The sequence below is a fragment of the Cynara cardunculus genome, assembly GCF_001531365.2.
Source record: "Cynara cardunculus var. scolymus isolate 2C chromosome LG 3, CcrdV1, whole genome shotgun sequence".
In the NCBI taxonomy this organism is placed as follows: Eukaryota; Viridiplantae; Streptophyta; class Magnoliopsida; order Asterales; family Asteraceae; genus Cynara; species Cynara cardunculus.
This window is the reverse complement of record NC_037530.1, coordinates 31,043,380-31,060,229: the sequence shown is the minus strand read 5'-3', so window position 1 is coordinate 31,060,229 and position 16,850 is coordinate 31,043,380. Positions and strand designations below refer to the sequence as shown.

General features: G+C 33.6%; 2 protein-coding genes across 4 annotated transcripts in view; one reads left to right on the top strand and one right to left on the bottom strand.

The window, feature by feature from the left end:
- The window catches only part of LOC112508643 (histone deacetylase 15), a 20,270-nt gene extending 13,752 nt beyond the window's left edge, over positions 1-6,518 (top strand). For all 3 annotated transcript variants that reach the window (XM_025113321.1, XM_025113320.1, XM_025113322.1), the window contains 7 exons: positions 1,805-1,873; positions 2,578-2,686; positions 3,738-3,817; positions 4,088-4,170; positions 4,259-4,304; positions 5,250-5,421; positions 6,157-6,518. In XM_025113321.1, the coding sequence (XP_024969089.1) occupies positions 1,805-1,873; positions 2,578-2,686; positions 3,738-3,817; positions 4,088-4,170; positions 4,259-4,304; positions 5,250-5,421; positions 6,157-6,290 (693 nt within the window). In that variant the 3' untranslated portion in view covers positions 6,291-6,518. The remainder of the gene's footprint in view (positions 1-1,804; positions 1,874-2,577; positions 2,687-3,737; positions 3,818-4,087; positions 4,171-4,258; positions 4,305-5,249; positions 5,422-6,156) is intronic.
- Positions 6,406-8,224, bottom strand: LOC112508644 (transcription factor MYBS1-like). The gene is made up of 2 exons (XM_025113324.1): positions 7,715-8,224; positions 6,406-7,335 (listed from the first exon to the last, which is right to left on the bottom strand). Exons 1-2 carry the CDS (start codon positions 8,122-8,124, stop codon positions 6,867-6,869), a joined length of 879 nt encoding a protein of 292 aa, XP_024969092.1. The 5' UTR covers positions 8,125-8,224; the 3' UTR covers positions 6,406-6,866.
- Between the last annotated feature and the right edge of the window lie 8,626 nt (positions 8,225-16,850).

Sequence of the window (16,850 nt, the reverse complement as noted above, 5' to 3'; positions counted from 1 at the left end):
CATATTCGAACCAGGGATCAATTAGCCGATGTCTTCACAAAAGTACTACCCGGGAGTCGAATCACTTATATTTGTAGCAAGCTGGGCATGATCAATATCTATGCTCCAGCTTGAGGGGGAGTGTTAGAATATATTGTAAATATTATGTCTGTTTAGGGTTTCTGTTGGGCCGTACGGGCCTTTGCTTATTTGGGTTTGGGTTTCTTATTTGTGCCTATATATATACACGCCTCTCCTTTGTAATTATTCATTCAGTAAATAAGAATACTTCTTCTCTCTGTCCCTCTGATCACAGAGCCCAAGCTCAAACCAATCGGGCACCACCCTTGTGGTTAAGGGACACCAATCTTAAGAAGTAGAGAGAGGAAAGAAGGAAAGGAATTGGTGGTTAGCATTTATGTCTGATCATATATTCAAATTCTATATGGTTCGATGATTGCTACCACTCCTTAATAGCAAACGATAAATGATTCTTGATCTGGATGGTTGCTTAGGATGGTATCATGCATCACCACTTTATTGCAATATGGCATGGTTTAACATGCTGCAGTGTTATTTCTATGCAGCTCCTGCCAGTTATATTTAGCCTCTGTAATTTATTTTCTCAATATGATTAAATTTTTGACTGGTTGGCTCCTCAAGCTAAATTTTTTCTAGGGTGTGACAAAGATGAAGTCTTTGTATTGCTCTGTTTAAAAAATGTCATTCTTTATTTCCGCAATGGAGGTGGACAAAAATAAATCAGCTTCTTTGGTGTCTGACTTTGTGCTCTGCGTTATTTTCTTTTTCTTGTTTTTGTTATTGTATTATTTGTTTGGGTGGTTTGTGGGGTATATTTGCTAGTAGCCAAAGGACCATGTTATTAGGAATTATGGAATCAAATTCATCTTGAGCTCGAGAAACTTAATTGTCAGTGAACTATGGAAAACCAAAGGGTCTTAGGATTGACTAAAGACTCTCATATTTTAATAAAAACAGGCCACGAGTGTTGTCAGGCTGTCAGATGTCACGTTGCTGATCTTATTGCCTGATAGTTCGGCTGTGGAGTAAGCTAATCTTGGTTCAACTATAGAACAAGAAAAGCAGCAATAGTGATGGCAGTAATTAATCACAGTAGCAGTTGTATTTGTATGTCAACACTATGTAATCCTATGAATAAGGTGAAAGCTATTGAAACTTTTTGCAGCATCATATAGTAAACTTGCTTAGAAGTTGTGTCAGTGATAGCTTCTGTTTCAACAGCATGAAGTCTATGTGCTGAACTTTAATTACTGAATGTTATAAGAAATTTGTAAAGGAGTCCTCAAGTAGTGAATGAGACTGATGAGCAATTTCTTTCTTTTATGATATTTTATGATTCCACTCCTTGTCTTGAAACTATATGGACTGTGCTCACCATGTTTTGTTTTTCTCTATCTTGGAGTACCAGCCATGTGATCAGTATATGTGCGTTATGACCATATGAAACCAACCGCCTGCTCGGTAGTCACCCTTTTAATATATCATTTGTTTTCCCTAGATTCCAGTTAAAGAAATGGTGTGTGTACATGTGGCATTCAACAGCTCCATTAGCTAATTGCTAAAATGTTTCGTCTGTGGTTGCCTTTCTGAACGCGAATTGTCCTTGACTCTTTGCATAAATCTTGTCATTTATGCTATTGTATTATCTTCACCAGACTTTTGCTGTCGTGACTATTGATGTTTGATTTCAGTTGCATGGGCTTCAAGACTCTAATTTGTAAAACTGCTATGAGCTTACTGTAGATTGCAATGTCTGTTTCTGATGATACGGATTGGATTGTAGGTCTTGTATATATCCTTGCATAGACATGAAGGTGGAAGATTCTACCCTGGTACTGGTGCTGCCAATGAGGTACCTGTTTCTTTCTATTTCATTCTTTGACATAGGAAGGTGGATGTTTAATTTAAATAACGCTTCATGGAACACTATGTGAATGGAATAAAAGGGCTGAAACATGGTTACCAGAAAATGTGGCCCTCGTGAGCATTTTTTGGGAACTTAACAATGATCCTCAGTTTCTTCTTTTATCTTCTTGATCTTTGTTGCTGGCATACATGTTTAACAACAATGCCATTATAGGATCACAAATGTGCACTGATAGATTCACCCTGCACAGGATGTTCAAATGCCATTTACATCATTACTATGGATTAGATATGGTCTTACAAATGGAAATTTGGAATGTGTTAAGAAATTTTAACATCAATATAATGCTAATTACACCTTTCCAGCAACCAAAGTAGTGGGTGATCCAGGTAATCATGTGCTGGAGTCTGTTCTGACAAAATCTAATATTTTATGATGTTTATGTAATGTAGACTAAGGCAGAGCTTCTATATCTAAAAGAAAGTCACATATTTAAGTTTTTACACATTCTTTAGAAGGGCAGTGTAACTACTTTGGTGTGGTCCTTGCTTCTGGCTTGATTCATTGGTTTATTCTGCATGAGTTGTTTAGGTTGGAGCTATGTCTTTCTGTAGTGATTTTCTATGTGACAGGTTTAATAAAATTCTTCCCTGGTATTGACTAACAGTGGTGTAATATTGTTCTGTCAGGTTGGCTCCATGGGTGGAGAAGGATTCTGTGTAAATGTTCCATGGAGTCGGGGAGGAGTTGGAGATAATGATTATATTTTTGCATTTGAGCATATCGTGCTTCCAATAGGTTATTTCTTACCTTGTTTCCTTTTCTTATTGTTTTGTTCCTCTCTTTGTTTCTTTTCTCTTTGATAAATTTGTAGCTCATCTGTTTAATGTTTACTAGAAGGGTACTCGCGCTATGCAGCGAGATGTATTTTAATATTTCGTTTTATATTTTGTGTCTATCGATGTCATAATGCGATTTTATGTGGTTTTGAGAAAAAGTAAATGTTTTTATTTTTGAATGAAATATGAAATTGAAGATATTATAAAATTTTGAAAAAATAATCGATATTAGTATCAAATTAACTATTTAAAAGTTCTTGTTTTTGTGTAATTTCTTTAATTCAATTTTTTGTTATAATTTAATTGAAGTTTAAAAATGAACTAATTTATTTATGGTTTAATTAAATAATTTTTTAAAGATAATAATTAAGTATTATGTTAGAACTAGATGATTATCTTAATTATATTTTAGATTTTTTATATTTAAAATGATGTTTATCATGTATTTGATTATGTTTATCAATAGTTAGTTACACGAATTCAAACATGGAGCTTTAATAAGATGTACTCATGCACATTCTACTTGTAATATAGAATTTCAAGTAATATGCATCAATAAACTGTATTTTATGCATACAAAATTGTTTTTAAGAGTTTTTGTCAAATGCTTTATAATATAGTATAGATTAAATAATATGCATCAATAAACAACATTTTATGCATAAAAAGTTGTTTTTAAGAGTTTTCGTCAAATTCTTTATAATATAGTATAGATGTGTTCTTGCAATCTCAGACAATGAAGTGAAACTGAAAATTTTCGTTTTGTAAGGTGTTGCACTATTAGTTGCTGGTTGCATGTCTAATCTGTAGATCATGTTAGAATCTGTTTCTTTGTCTTCAATTCACTGTTGGCTTATCGTATTCCCCATTGATGAAGTGCGAGTTGTGCTGTCGTCAACAAGGCTGAATGTTAATTTGTGCAGATTTCTGTTCCAGGCTACGTGTAATGCTTCTGATTGTCTAGTTGTTGTGTCTTCATGTTCTTATTTTGAGAATTCACTGGATTGCAGCTTATGAGTTTGCTCCTGATATCACAATCATTTCAGCTGGATTTGATGCTGCAAGGGGTGATCCCCTTGGATGCTGTGATGTAAGCTTCTCATCCATCTTTTAATGTATTAATATGCCATGTTAGCTTCAATAATATGACACACCTACTTGTGGCTTCTTGGTATTGGAAGAGGTAGAGGATGGGATCTTCACATCTTACAATGTTAGTTACGATGAATCAATGCCAGTGGTTATGATGATTAAAGGATGACTTATGCTTTTTCATATAACTCCTCTATGGGATGGGTGGGTGGGTGGGTTGTTTTCTTCACAGTACTAACTCTAACTTTAAGAGGCTTATATTTTGCAGGTGACACCTGCTGGTTATGCACAGATGACAAAAATGCTGAGTTCTTTATCTAGTGGAAAGTTGCTCGTTATCCTTGAGGGCGGGTTTGTTATTCACATTTTTCCATGTGTTTACCAGGTTTTTCTTGATCAAGATATATTTTTGTGATATATATACATATACTTTTTGCAGCTACAATCTCCGTTCAATATCATCATCAGCTACAGCAGTAATCAAGGTTGATATTAGTTTCTTGGATTTTTATATGCATGCACTTATAATTTTCCTTGATATGATTCAAGGCATTGAGTTCTCTTCGTATTTGTTGGGCTTCCACTCTCATGAGAGTAGGAAGAATGATTTCTCGGACTTGTCATCTCTGTGAACTTTTAAGTGGTGTTGAGATGGAAAATTATACTAGTTGGCTCTGCCTCTTCTGTTAGAAAAATTTCTGATTGTTCATTGTTGACATCCATAGCAGGGTTATATATGTCAGAAACGACTGATGGAGATGTGTAGCATCTTTGCCTATAAAGTTCCCACAAATTTGTCTTCTGTCTGAACATTTTTTTTTCATTCCAGACAGTGAGATTTTTTTTCCAAGAACCAAATTAATCACAAAACAATACTTCGACTGTTAGTTCAACTATTTTTAATTGATACCGAATGATGTATAGAAAGAGCATTACAATAGAAAGCACTTGATCTAATAATCAAGAAACATCATTGAAAACCACTAGTTTTGAATGTTTGAAATGAAAAGCGGGCTCTAATTATGGGAGGGGATCTATCAAATTTGTCTTGAAATCTGTGTATCAAAACATCTCCAAATGTTTCATGATATGATTTATATGTAATCAAGTTTTCCCTTCTCTACCATCGTTCATTCTTGTGTCTTCTTCCAGTTCTTTGTCCTCTTCACCCTTTATCATTGGTCAAATTGTCCTGATTTGTTGTCATTTATTCCTGAAAGGATATCTACATGTGTGTATGATGTTTGCCTGTCAACTAATCTGTTTGAACGTTCAGCTACAAAACCAGCTTCTGCAAGTCTATTAGTAGGTCTACGCAAGATTGCTTGCAGAAAATGGCACATGGAATAGAGACTCATGAAGCTGGTTGCTGTTATTTTATTGCATACATTGAGGGAGTTCCTGTAACATAGTTTTTTTTTGTGTTGAAGGTCTTGCTTGGTGAAAGCCCTGAAAGCATGTTGGAGAACGTTGTACCTTCCAGATCCGGATTGCAGACCGTGCTCGATGTCTTGATGATCCAGAACCAATTTTGGCCTACTCTTGGATCCGTCTTTTCAGACCTGCAGTCACGATGGGGATCATTTGCATGCCAGGAAATAAGTGAGTTCATCGTTATCTTCTGCCCCATACCTGAATATCTTTCAATTATTTGAGCTATCAAATAAAAATATTTTTCTAGAACCAACTTGCACAAAATTATAGATTATTATATAAAGATGTTATTGACCTTAATTACAGTCATGATATTCAGTTGCATCATATTCTTGAATCGTTTGAGGTATTTTCGGTAATATGTGGAGCTGAGCACTTCAAAGTTCAAAGGGGTCTTTCAAGTCTAAACTGGACATTGACATGAGAAAATGGGAAATAGGAGATATTCTAGCAATTCCCGTGAAAATCCATGGTCACATTAATATACTAGATAACACCTTTATCCAATTCTTCATCTACAAGCCCATTTAAGATTTTTCATTTTCTGGGTCCCATTTATTCAGAATCTGAGGGTGTTCACGGGAATAGTCCTCTACTCTTTCGAGTAGAGGTCTGGTGTGCGTACATCTTACCCTCCCCAGACCCCACCTCCAGGTGGGATATACTTGGTTTGTTTGGTTTATTTTCTGGGTCCCATTTATATGGGGTCAAAAGATTCCATTTCTGCATGCTGAGGAAAAATGAAAATGAGATCCATAGAGCAGAGAATGACAGAAAATGATATGACTATTGAAGCCCTAATATTATATTAAATTTGTGATTGGTCCGAATCTCTCTTAAAGGGTGTGTGGAAACATCTATAGTGAAATCTTGACAGTCTGTTTCCTAATCTTCACCTTGCAGAAAGGAAGAAAAGGCGCCGATTTGTGGTACCACAATGGTGGAAAGTGGGACGAAAAAAGTTTTTACATTACATCCTCTCTGAGCAGCTTCGACTAAATTCGAAAGGGCATAGAAAAGCATCGTTATGGTTCTAAACCGTCACCCTCGTTTTGTACTATCTTTGTAGCAATAGTGTTTTTTTTCCTTCTGAGGGGATTATGACTAATATTTAGTTTTGAAGATATTATGATGCTTTTTGTTTTTCTCATCTTTTTGACATCCACAGACAATGATGTTTGACAGCTTAACTTTGGCAATCACCCATCTCTGTGTCACATTTTGGACCTCAGAAAGTTGGAAGAGAAACCACCAATTAGATTGCTTTGTATATCTTGCCTGTCCCCTCTTCAATCAAGTGCCATGTTGAAGATTCAATGTGCTAGCAAGGTACAACTTTTATTGCAAAAGGTACACATCATTATAGCATTATTCTTGTAAATGATTGTGAGACTGAGAAAATGTACAACAGTTGGTGAAAAAATTCTTTAACCAACAGAAATTGATCATTAAAAAGTGGCTGTGGTCCTACTTTTTGTCCTTGCAATGAACCTTTCACAATCCCATTTCTTGTGAAAGAAAAGCTCATCAAGGGCACTGCATTGTCAAAATGCTAACACTATCATTAATAGAATTATTGCATAAAGGAAAAAAAAACTTGATGGATTTAGGGTTTATTGATGCATTGTTGGTGGTGGGGCCATTGGGTACGCCACCGGCATAACGTATGGTGGATGGTGGCTGTGTGGCAGCATCACCGGAGTCCCAACCGCTGACGGCATATGGCCTGGAGCGGCAGCAACCGGATGGCCCATAGGTGCTCCATACATACCCATACCCGGTGGCATACTCGGCTGGTGTGGCCTATGTTTCATGGGTGCACCAACCGTGGATCCATTTGATGGGTTCGTGCCTCCCGATTGACCCGTAATTGGGATTTGGTGCGAAGAAACGTCACCATTATTGACACTAGTGATGTCGTGAATGCTGGTTCGCCGTCTATCTCGGTTCATCGAGTTGAGACGGATGAAGTATTTCTGGGCATGGCTAGCCACCTGTGTAGGGGTTCTTGAAATCACATAGTTTCTTGAAATGCTTCTCCAGTCTCCTTTCCCGAACTTGTCTAATCCCAGCAAAAACAACCTGCATATGTACGCCATGCATTAGAAGTTGTACCATGCTTTGCCCCTAGATTTGTTATTTGGTTCAGAAATAGTCCTACACATTGTAAACTATGCAACAGGAGTTGTACGATGGTGTTGCAACAATAATTGGTGCATTTCCCAATGGTCAATCAACCACAAGTTGTACTGCCTACTCATAAATTCTGTAATGATTTCATTATCAGAAAAACGTGGTACTTGTACCATTAAAATAATAAATGAATCCATTCTCAAAACTGGAAATGGAAACATTTTGGGGTTTTTCTCTAGATTCAAATGTACAACTTCTGTTGCATATGGTACCTACACGTGGTTCAAGAGTCGTAGGTAAATCAGGATAGAAGAAAGTAGTGACATACCTATGCTCTTCTTCTGTCCATGGAATCCCTTTCCGGCGTTCTTGTTCGGCCCTGGAATTCCCTTTTCCGGCGGGATTGGAGTCGTGACCGAAGGCGGAGAAGCCGTTGGCGTAATTGCAAGAGGAGGAACGTCGGTTTGAATTGGATCCATGGTGGTTCTGGTTGTCTTTGGTGGAAGAGGAAGACGATTCCTCTCCGAGATACTTGGGAATCGGAATGAGTCCGGCCTCAATGTCATCAACATCTTCAGTGAGTAATTGGTAATGTTGTTTCAACTCTGGAATGGTCTTGGTGGGGACAAGTGAAGCAATTGTATCCCATTGTTCTTTGGAATCCTGATTCCAGTGGTTGGCAATGGCATTCTCAAAGGCCTTATCTTCTTCTTTGCTCCAGGCTTTTGATGATGACATGATTGTACCTTGTGCTTTAATTGCTGTACCTTGTGCTTTAATTGCTGATGGTTGAAGAAGTTGAAATTGAAATTGAAGTTGAATTTGGAATTGGAATTGGAGAGGAGAGAATGAGAAAAGTAGGAGGGGAAGGGAAGGGAAGGGAAGGGTAGTGAAGGATAAGAATTGGGGCATCAAATTGTATTAATGGAATAGGACCACTTTGTGGTTGAAGGGATGGGCTTTTTTGTCATTTTCTTCTCAAATAATACCCTTCAAGTCCAAGTCCAACCATACTTTTTTCGACACCCAAATTTTATAGATCTTCAGTTACATCTATAGTGTATTATAAGATTATACGTGTTCACATATGAACTGTCTATTGGTTAAAGTTACAAAACTACCCCTCTATTTTTTTGTATATTATGCAAGGAATTATCCGTGCTTCATTGGTAAAAGCTGCAAACCTTGACCAGATGAAAGACTAAAATCACTTCTCTACTTCTCAAATATTTACCACTTCTCAAATGAATCTATGGCTATATATATTCGAATTTTTAACAATAGGTTTTCAAAATTTTGGGCACAGATATATTCACATGCAACGATATTCATGCAATATCTATCATTTATTATTACATATGTATTACTCATTAGGCGAAGGATCGTGTGAGAATGAGAGTTAAGGTAAGAAGCGTAAGAAGGGATCTGGATCTTTGATCACCTTTAATCTCAAACCCATCCATAAATCACGCTTGATACAAGGATTGATCTAGTCTATCTCATTCTAATGTGCATCCAAGAGTAGAGATTTCTTCTTACGCTTCTTTCTATGCTTCTCATCGAAACCCAACCCTTACTTATTAATATGTTTGAACTTTATAAAACAAACTCATAACTAATCAATAAACATAGTCCAATACAAAGTAAGCGTTGTATCGTAAAATCCTTTCAAGGATACAACCATTATAACATTAAGTGAAAATTAATAATATATATACAAAATCTTTTATTTTTATAATAATTTCTTTTAAAATAATAAAAATAGGAGGTTGAAAGGTTTTAAAAGCTACTTGCTCGTTAGTTTCGTGTTAAGGTCTATCTTGTGGAGATGTTCAAATTGAATTAATGATTGATTTCTAGATTTTGTCATAACATTAATTAATTAATTTCAATGCCGTAAATCAATAATTCAAACCTCTCTCAAAGATAGGTCGTTTCCCATTTTTTATAGAAAGTTTTGTACTATAAACGACATCTCCAAATATAGCCCCTTGGGATGTGAAATATCTCTTTTCATCATCCCTATGATATATGAGGTAAATTGATACAGAGAGCAAGGTTGAGGGAAAACCCATAAAAAACAAAAAACTGAGGAATACCATAGTAACCATTCATATGGACGGTATACACATGTGCATACAAGTAATTGAAGCTATTTTTTGGGTTTTATGAATGTGTGCATGCTATGCACATGTGCATAATAGACGAATTGCTTACAAATTAGTTGTATGCACATGTATATACTGTCTACATAAACGGTTAGCAGAGTGTTCTTTAGTTTTTCATTTTCCTATGGTTTTTCCCTGAACCTAAACCTATATATATAGCGAGAGAGAGAGAGAGAGAGAGAGAGAGAGAGGATTAAACGAGAATGATACCTATTTGAAAGAACATGAAAACAGACAAATCAAGTGCAAAATCACATAGTCAAAAAAAGTTCCCGGGTGACTTGTGGTTGCGTCTTCAGGTCATCGGGCAATGTCGCCTGAATCACATGTGATTTTAAATGTGATGTTAGTGAAAAATCACATGTGATTCTTCCGCTTTCGTGTTCAAAATATGTATCATTCTCATTTGATTCTCTCTCTCTCTCTCTCTCTCTCTTTATATATATATATATGTGTGTGTGTGTGTGTGTGTGTGTAGGGGCTTGTTGAATTGTTAACCGAATAATTGGTGTTAACTACATGAACTAATCCTAACTTTTAATCTTTGTAATCTATGGATTAAATTCATCAGGCCATTTTTGTAATAAATAAATAAAAGATGTTTAATAAACATATGTGAACAATCATGAACAATGGATAATTTTGGAAAAGATTAGGGATATTTCTTTTATCATTAGTAAATCTTTCGGTAATTAATCCATCGTCGAAACTGACATCAAGCTTTGACTACACCTTGAATTGTTAAACAAATATTTGTATTAGAAACCCAAAATTGATTTAAGAATTCAGTAATTACTCCTTCAATTGTCAACCCAATATTTAGTGTTAACCAAGTAATAACTACAGGCCTATAAAATGAAAACACTTTAAAGTGTTCAATTGTCAATATGGAATGTGTAAGTTATGAATGGTGTGAACTAATCAACAATTGTCATATATGAAGTTTTCAATACATAACATTTGTCATATATGGAATCAGTAGCTTATGAACAGTGTTCACAATGAAATATGGCGTATATGAATATGTTCGTTAGTGAACACATACCTAAATGTGTATGTACGTGTGACTGGTGAACAATGTTCACCAATGAACAAGTTGTCAATGTGAACATAGTTCATTAACGAACATTGAGTGCATGTTCATGCATGTTGACTGCTACTATGTTCATGTTGATCATCCATCTTTGTTATTCCATTGTCTTGATGACTAAGAAACTTACAAAAACTGATATAATTAAAATTCCTTAAATCATGGAGTCATGTATACATTATAATGGTCATTTTTAGTCGTAAAAGAAGGATAAAACAAAAAAATTACCTAATTACCCTCAATCAATGCCAACATCCTTTAAATCAACCTTGTTTAAAATTGGTTTCTTATTCGTTTAAAGTAGTTTGTAGATCCTCCCTATGTATATGTATGTATATATATATATATATATATAGAGAGAGAGAGAGAGAGAGAGGGGGGGAGAGAGAGAGAGAGAGAGGAGGCTAATCATTTGAGAATCCAAAAAATTGTAAGAATCCTGAAACCAATGCACCATGTTTATTTCTTTAGATGTATTTGTTTCACAATATGAAATCTTTTGGCATGTTTGTGAAACAAAAAATACACGTAAAAAAACTTCATATTTTGAACCCGAATATATGTAAATAAAACCACAAGGGTTGTGCCTGATTGGTTTGAGCTTGGCTCCAAAGGTCAAAAGTACCAGGAGGTCCCATGTTCAAATCCAAGGAGAAATAAAAATCCCCTTTGTGGCCACAGAGGTTCAAATGCGGTGACTTCGGGCTATCTGCAAAGCAGGTGGTCACCCTAGGATTAGTCGGCTCGCATAACAGGTTGGATATCCAGGTTAATAAAAAAATAACAATATATATGTAAATAAACATATTGTGAAACAAATATATGTTAATTAATATATTAGCATTAGATGGAAAAAGATCACGTGAAACAATACTTTAAGATAAAAGTACTCACGATTCTCACACCATATAGAGTTTTCAAATGATTAAACTCTTATACAGAGAGAGAGAGAGAGAGAGAGAGAGAGAGAGAGAGAGAGCGAGAGAGATGTAATATATGATTTGTTTTCTTCATCTTAGGATAGCTTAATGTATTCATGTGCATATGTTTACAATGTGAAACTTTTTTACGTGTAATTTTTGTTTCACAAAGAGACTAAAAAGATTCATATTGTGAAACAAACATATTGTAAAACAAATATACATCAATCAATATTCTAAATCTTAGTTAGATGAAAAAAAAATCATATGAAATAGTACTTGCAATGCACTAGTTCTTAAGGTTATCACAATTTCACGGTTCCTCAAAATTTTTACTAGTTAAGCCATTTCACGGGGTTAATACTTTTTCTCGTCATCTTAACTTTTGGTCTCAGTACAGTTTCGACAACAACTGTATATTTTATATCATAAGCAATAATAATTCGATCTGAATTAATCCAAATGCTCACCCAATTTCAAAAAGGAAGGTCTATTTTGTACAACCAACCATTTGTCTTCTCCATTAAGCATATTTAGTAATCTTTACATTCGAAAGTGTATGTCTTGAAACAAAAATCGAAATATTAATGATTAAGGGGCCGTTTACTAAATGCTTACCCGGTAAGTGCTTACTTTCTTACCTGATGAACATGACAATAGTAAAAAATCTTGTCTGTTAAGAGCAATGATAAAGATGAAGAGTCTTACTCGGTAAGTGAGGGTAACGACTCTTACCCGGATAAATTGTTGCATACAATACCATTTTGATGTACTACAATCTTATCCTGTAAAAAAAATTATAATATTGACTCTTAATAATAAACGCTTACCGGATAAGCATTAACGGCTCCTAAATTATAAGAGTGATTAATGATAGATTTGAAAATCACTTCACAATTTTTTTTTGGTTTCAAAAGGAAGCATCTTCTCTTGAATTGGTGTAATTTACTAAAATACCCTGATTTTACATTTATAACCACAAAAGTACCTTTCATGGTCTTGCATTTCTTATCTTTATTGTTTCTTTTAGAAAATTCGAATCTTAAGTCGATATTGGTTTTTTTAGTACATTTTATTTTTATTCTCCATTTAATATTCAATTAAAAAATTATTTTGAATATTTTTTAATTTTTACTAGGAAGGACAAAAATGTCGTTTCATATCTCCTTGAAAGGTATATGAAATCAATAATAATCCGAAATAGATTAAACATTTTCATATATATATATATATATATACATATATATATATATATATATATATATATATATATATTTTAATTGCATTTTTAAATAAAAAGATTTATCATTTATTATTTACATATATATTCTTAAATTAAAAAATATTAAATGTTTTAATGCATTATTATTTTAATCACAAATTTAATTAGATGCTGTTTGACAATTGCTAAATGATTAAATGATCATAATGATTAAGAGACTCTCATGATATAGTATAAAATAAAATATAATTGTTTGGTAATTGTGTACAATGAAATTAGGGCTCTTAATGGTTAAAAAAGATCCATGATACAAAATCATTCAGAGGTTTTAGAACCATTAAGAGTTAGACTTTTTTTTTGTCAAACAAGATTCACCTCTTAACGATTTAGAGATTGTAGATTTGAACGTCAACATAACATTATTTTACAAGAATGAATCTTAAAATCGTTTTCTTACATTGGTTTGTCGGATTATACGAACAGAAAATCTGAGTTTTTATGCTCAAGGACGCCCCATATAAAAAATACGTTTCACAGTTGTTTTCTTTCTAAAGTATCATCTCTGTCTAAAACCCTCTCACATCCCAACAACTTCTCTCACCTTAGCCTGTTTCTCACTTGTTGGATCCACAAATCCCTCTGTCAATCCATGTTCCTTTATATTGACGTCTCATCTCCCTCTTACATGTTTTGTGTTTCTTAATGTTGTTGAAAAACTGTTAAGAGTTTCAATCAATAATACAGGTATTTCGTTATGAACACCACGCGACAGATGTCTGTTGGGTTTGAATGTTTAATATATAATTCATTTGTAATGTATTTGAATGAGTTGATTAACAATACATAGACAGTCCACTGTTAGTCGACGACCGTGACAAGCATGGAAGATTAGAGGGGAGGACGGTTGCTTTGATAGGCACATATTATACCGTATATTGGATCCGTTTCATGTTTGTATTCGTTTAAACAATGTATGTTAAATCAGATAAGCCACTAGAAATAGCTGGAATTGATGAAACATATAAACCAGTAACAATAAAGATGATATCAGTATTTTTTTATATATAAAATAATAATAGGAGGGAATTGAGCATAGAAACTCAAATTACTTAAATTTTAATATATCTCTAAAGGAATTATTGATTTCAATTATTTTGGAAAACGACCAACTTAATTTTGTGCGGCCTTCCCTTTTGGAAAAGAATTTTTTTGTATCATATAATAAATGATTTTGGAAAACAACTTTTAATTTATATATATATATATATATATATATATATATATAGAATTATTTGTAAAAATAATGTCGTAATTATGACCACATAAAACAACCAAGACAACTCCTTCAAAAATCTTATTACATGAATTATTTAAATGGGGAAACACTTATAAGGTGTTCGGGATTATTTATTTAAAGTGTTTATTAACTTGATATTGATAATAAGCAGTTTTTAGTATTTGAATGGAAAAAAAACGCTTATACTGGTACCAAACTGGTAATAAGAAGTTTTTGATAAGTCAAAATATTCTAACTTATCAATTTCAACTTATTAGCTGTGAAAATCAATTTACCTTTTTAACCCTAATCCTAATTACCTTCACATCATTAAATTGAGCGACCAGTTCATCAACATTGACAAAATTTGCAGGCGGCTCAGTTCCTCCACACACGATTGATCTTTTAGGTACGATTTCTTCCAGTTCTTCAATTCTTCCAGATTTCTCTATGGTTTTTGATCAGTTTCATGGTTTCGACTCTCCATGGTTCTTGATTTCCATTGCTGTCGATTTCATGGTGTTTGGGTTTTGTTTGATTTCACAAGGTCTTCTTCAGTTCGGTTTTTCGGAGAAGGGAGAAATGGGTTGGTCCCAGTTTTTGGCCGATGATGGGGATCTCTTCAAATCAATATGGAAGAATGTCCTTTTTAATCATTTTACATGTATAAGCAATATTTACCAAACACTAAAAAACAACTTATTACATTTTGGTAACGCCATATGCTAACCCAAACATTTTTTATACAATTTCGGTTTGACACACTATAAGTTGATAAACACTTTTACAAGAAAGCATAAGTTGTTTTAAATAAGCAATCCCACACACCCCCTTAGTATAAGATCATATCTACTTATCAATCATGTCGCTCTAAAATGAATATTATTCGTATAATTTACTACCACTGATGACACGAGATCCCTTTGTTTTTGGAGAGTACAACACTCCTTTCATCTGTTTTTACAGTTTTTTCGAAGTAATTTTACTGTTCTCTTAGATTTTTTTACGTTTCATAATTTAGCTTCATTTGAATTGGGTTTTATTGTCTTGTATTAAAGTTTTGATATTAATCAATTGATTTTATAATGAATACTAGATTTTAATCGATCGATTTTCAACCAACGAAAGCTGCTTTGCAGTTTATTGGTTTTTAATCTAATTTTTGGTCAATCTGTTTAGTTAGAAATATGGACGGAAGTCGCTTTGATTTTTGCCAAAATCGATAAAAAGATTTGTGATCATCCTCGAGTTAATTTCATGATACCTAAGCGGATTTGGGTCAAAATAGACCTGAAAGAAAGTGATTTCTCACGCCATCTTAAGTTTTATCCAGGTTTACTGATCATTATTGTATCTGGTTTCACGAATTTCCGCAACATGTATTATCTGTTTGTAGAAAAGGAAAAATCCAAATACAGCGATGCTAAGTTATGTTTGTACAAACATCGAAACGTCATATGTATATTTATTTCATGCTGGAAATGAAATGTGACACAACGTCAACCTATCACATTTCTGCCTCTTTCGACAATTAATGTCTATTCGCTTCATTATTGATACCTTTTTTTTTATTATTATTAAACATAATAAATTACGAAAGAAAGATTGCTAGAAACTATTTAATTTTGTATAATATAAAATGAAATATTTGGTTTTATATAAATAATGGTTTTATTTCCTCACGATTCCAAATTTTCATTTCAGGTTAAATTTTTCATTTTTATTTTTTTGTCATTTTCATTCCCTAATATGAACAAAACAGTCGTTGAGTCTATTCGAATGGTGGAATCCAAGTGTTTGTGGTTTCTTGTAGCAAATTATTGGAGGTAGGGGTGCTCAAAAATCCGATCAACCCAATCCAACCGAACGTGGAATAGCTCTACCGGAAGCAACCTAAATGTCTAATCGAGTTGTAAAATCTTTAAACCGTAGGTATTGAGTTGATATTGAGTTACTTTTATTTGAACTCAATCCAACCCGATGAATCCGATATCCTTTTATTTCTTGAATTTAATATGATTTTTGAGTTTATTAATATGTACATTAGACAATTACACCATCACATATCCTTTTTATATACATATATTTTCAATATATTCTTCATCTTTATATAACTCATTTCTATATGTGTTACGTAACTGTGAACATATATATATATATATATATATATATATATATGCAAATTGAGAAAATTAGTTGAATGTGATATACTTAAGATATAATAAGTATGAATAAGTTATACCAAATGGTTGATGATGAAAAAGAAATTATGAGTAGACTAGAGGAAACAACGTATTAAAGTTTGAAGAATATTTTGATATACCAAAGTATCAATCCGACCAATCCGTACAGTTTGGATTGCAAACGTCTGACTGAATACGAATTTAAAGATATTAATTATTAGACAATTTTAAAAAATCAAACATACACTTAAATTGATGGTCTAAGAGGCTTAATTGTCAATGTGATAGACCACTCACTATTAATGGTGGTTTGGAGCAAAGCTTCAAGCATCTCAAATGAGGTCATGTTGTTTTAATGTCATCCTAAAGTTGATAGGAAAATGTTTTAAAATAGATGAACAATGAAGTTCTTTGTTACTTAAAAAAACAATAACATTTTGTTATTTTGAATTAAAAGATATATATTAATCACTAAAGGACCTTTGGTCTAGCTGTATCGTAGCCTTTGGCCTCCTAGGAAGTCAGAGGTTCAAACCTCACCAAATGTGAGAAGGGTGTGTGAGTTCATTTGTTGCATTTGTCGTATATCGCGTGTACACCACTAG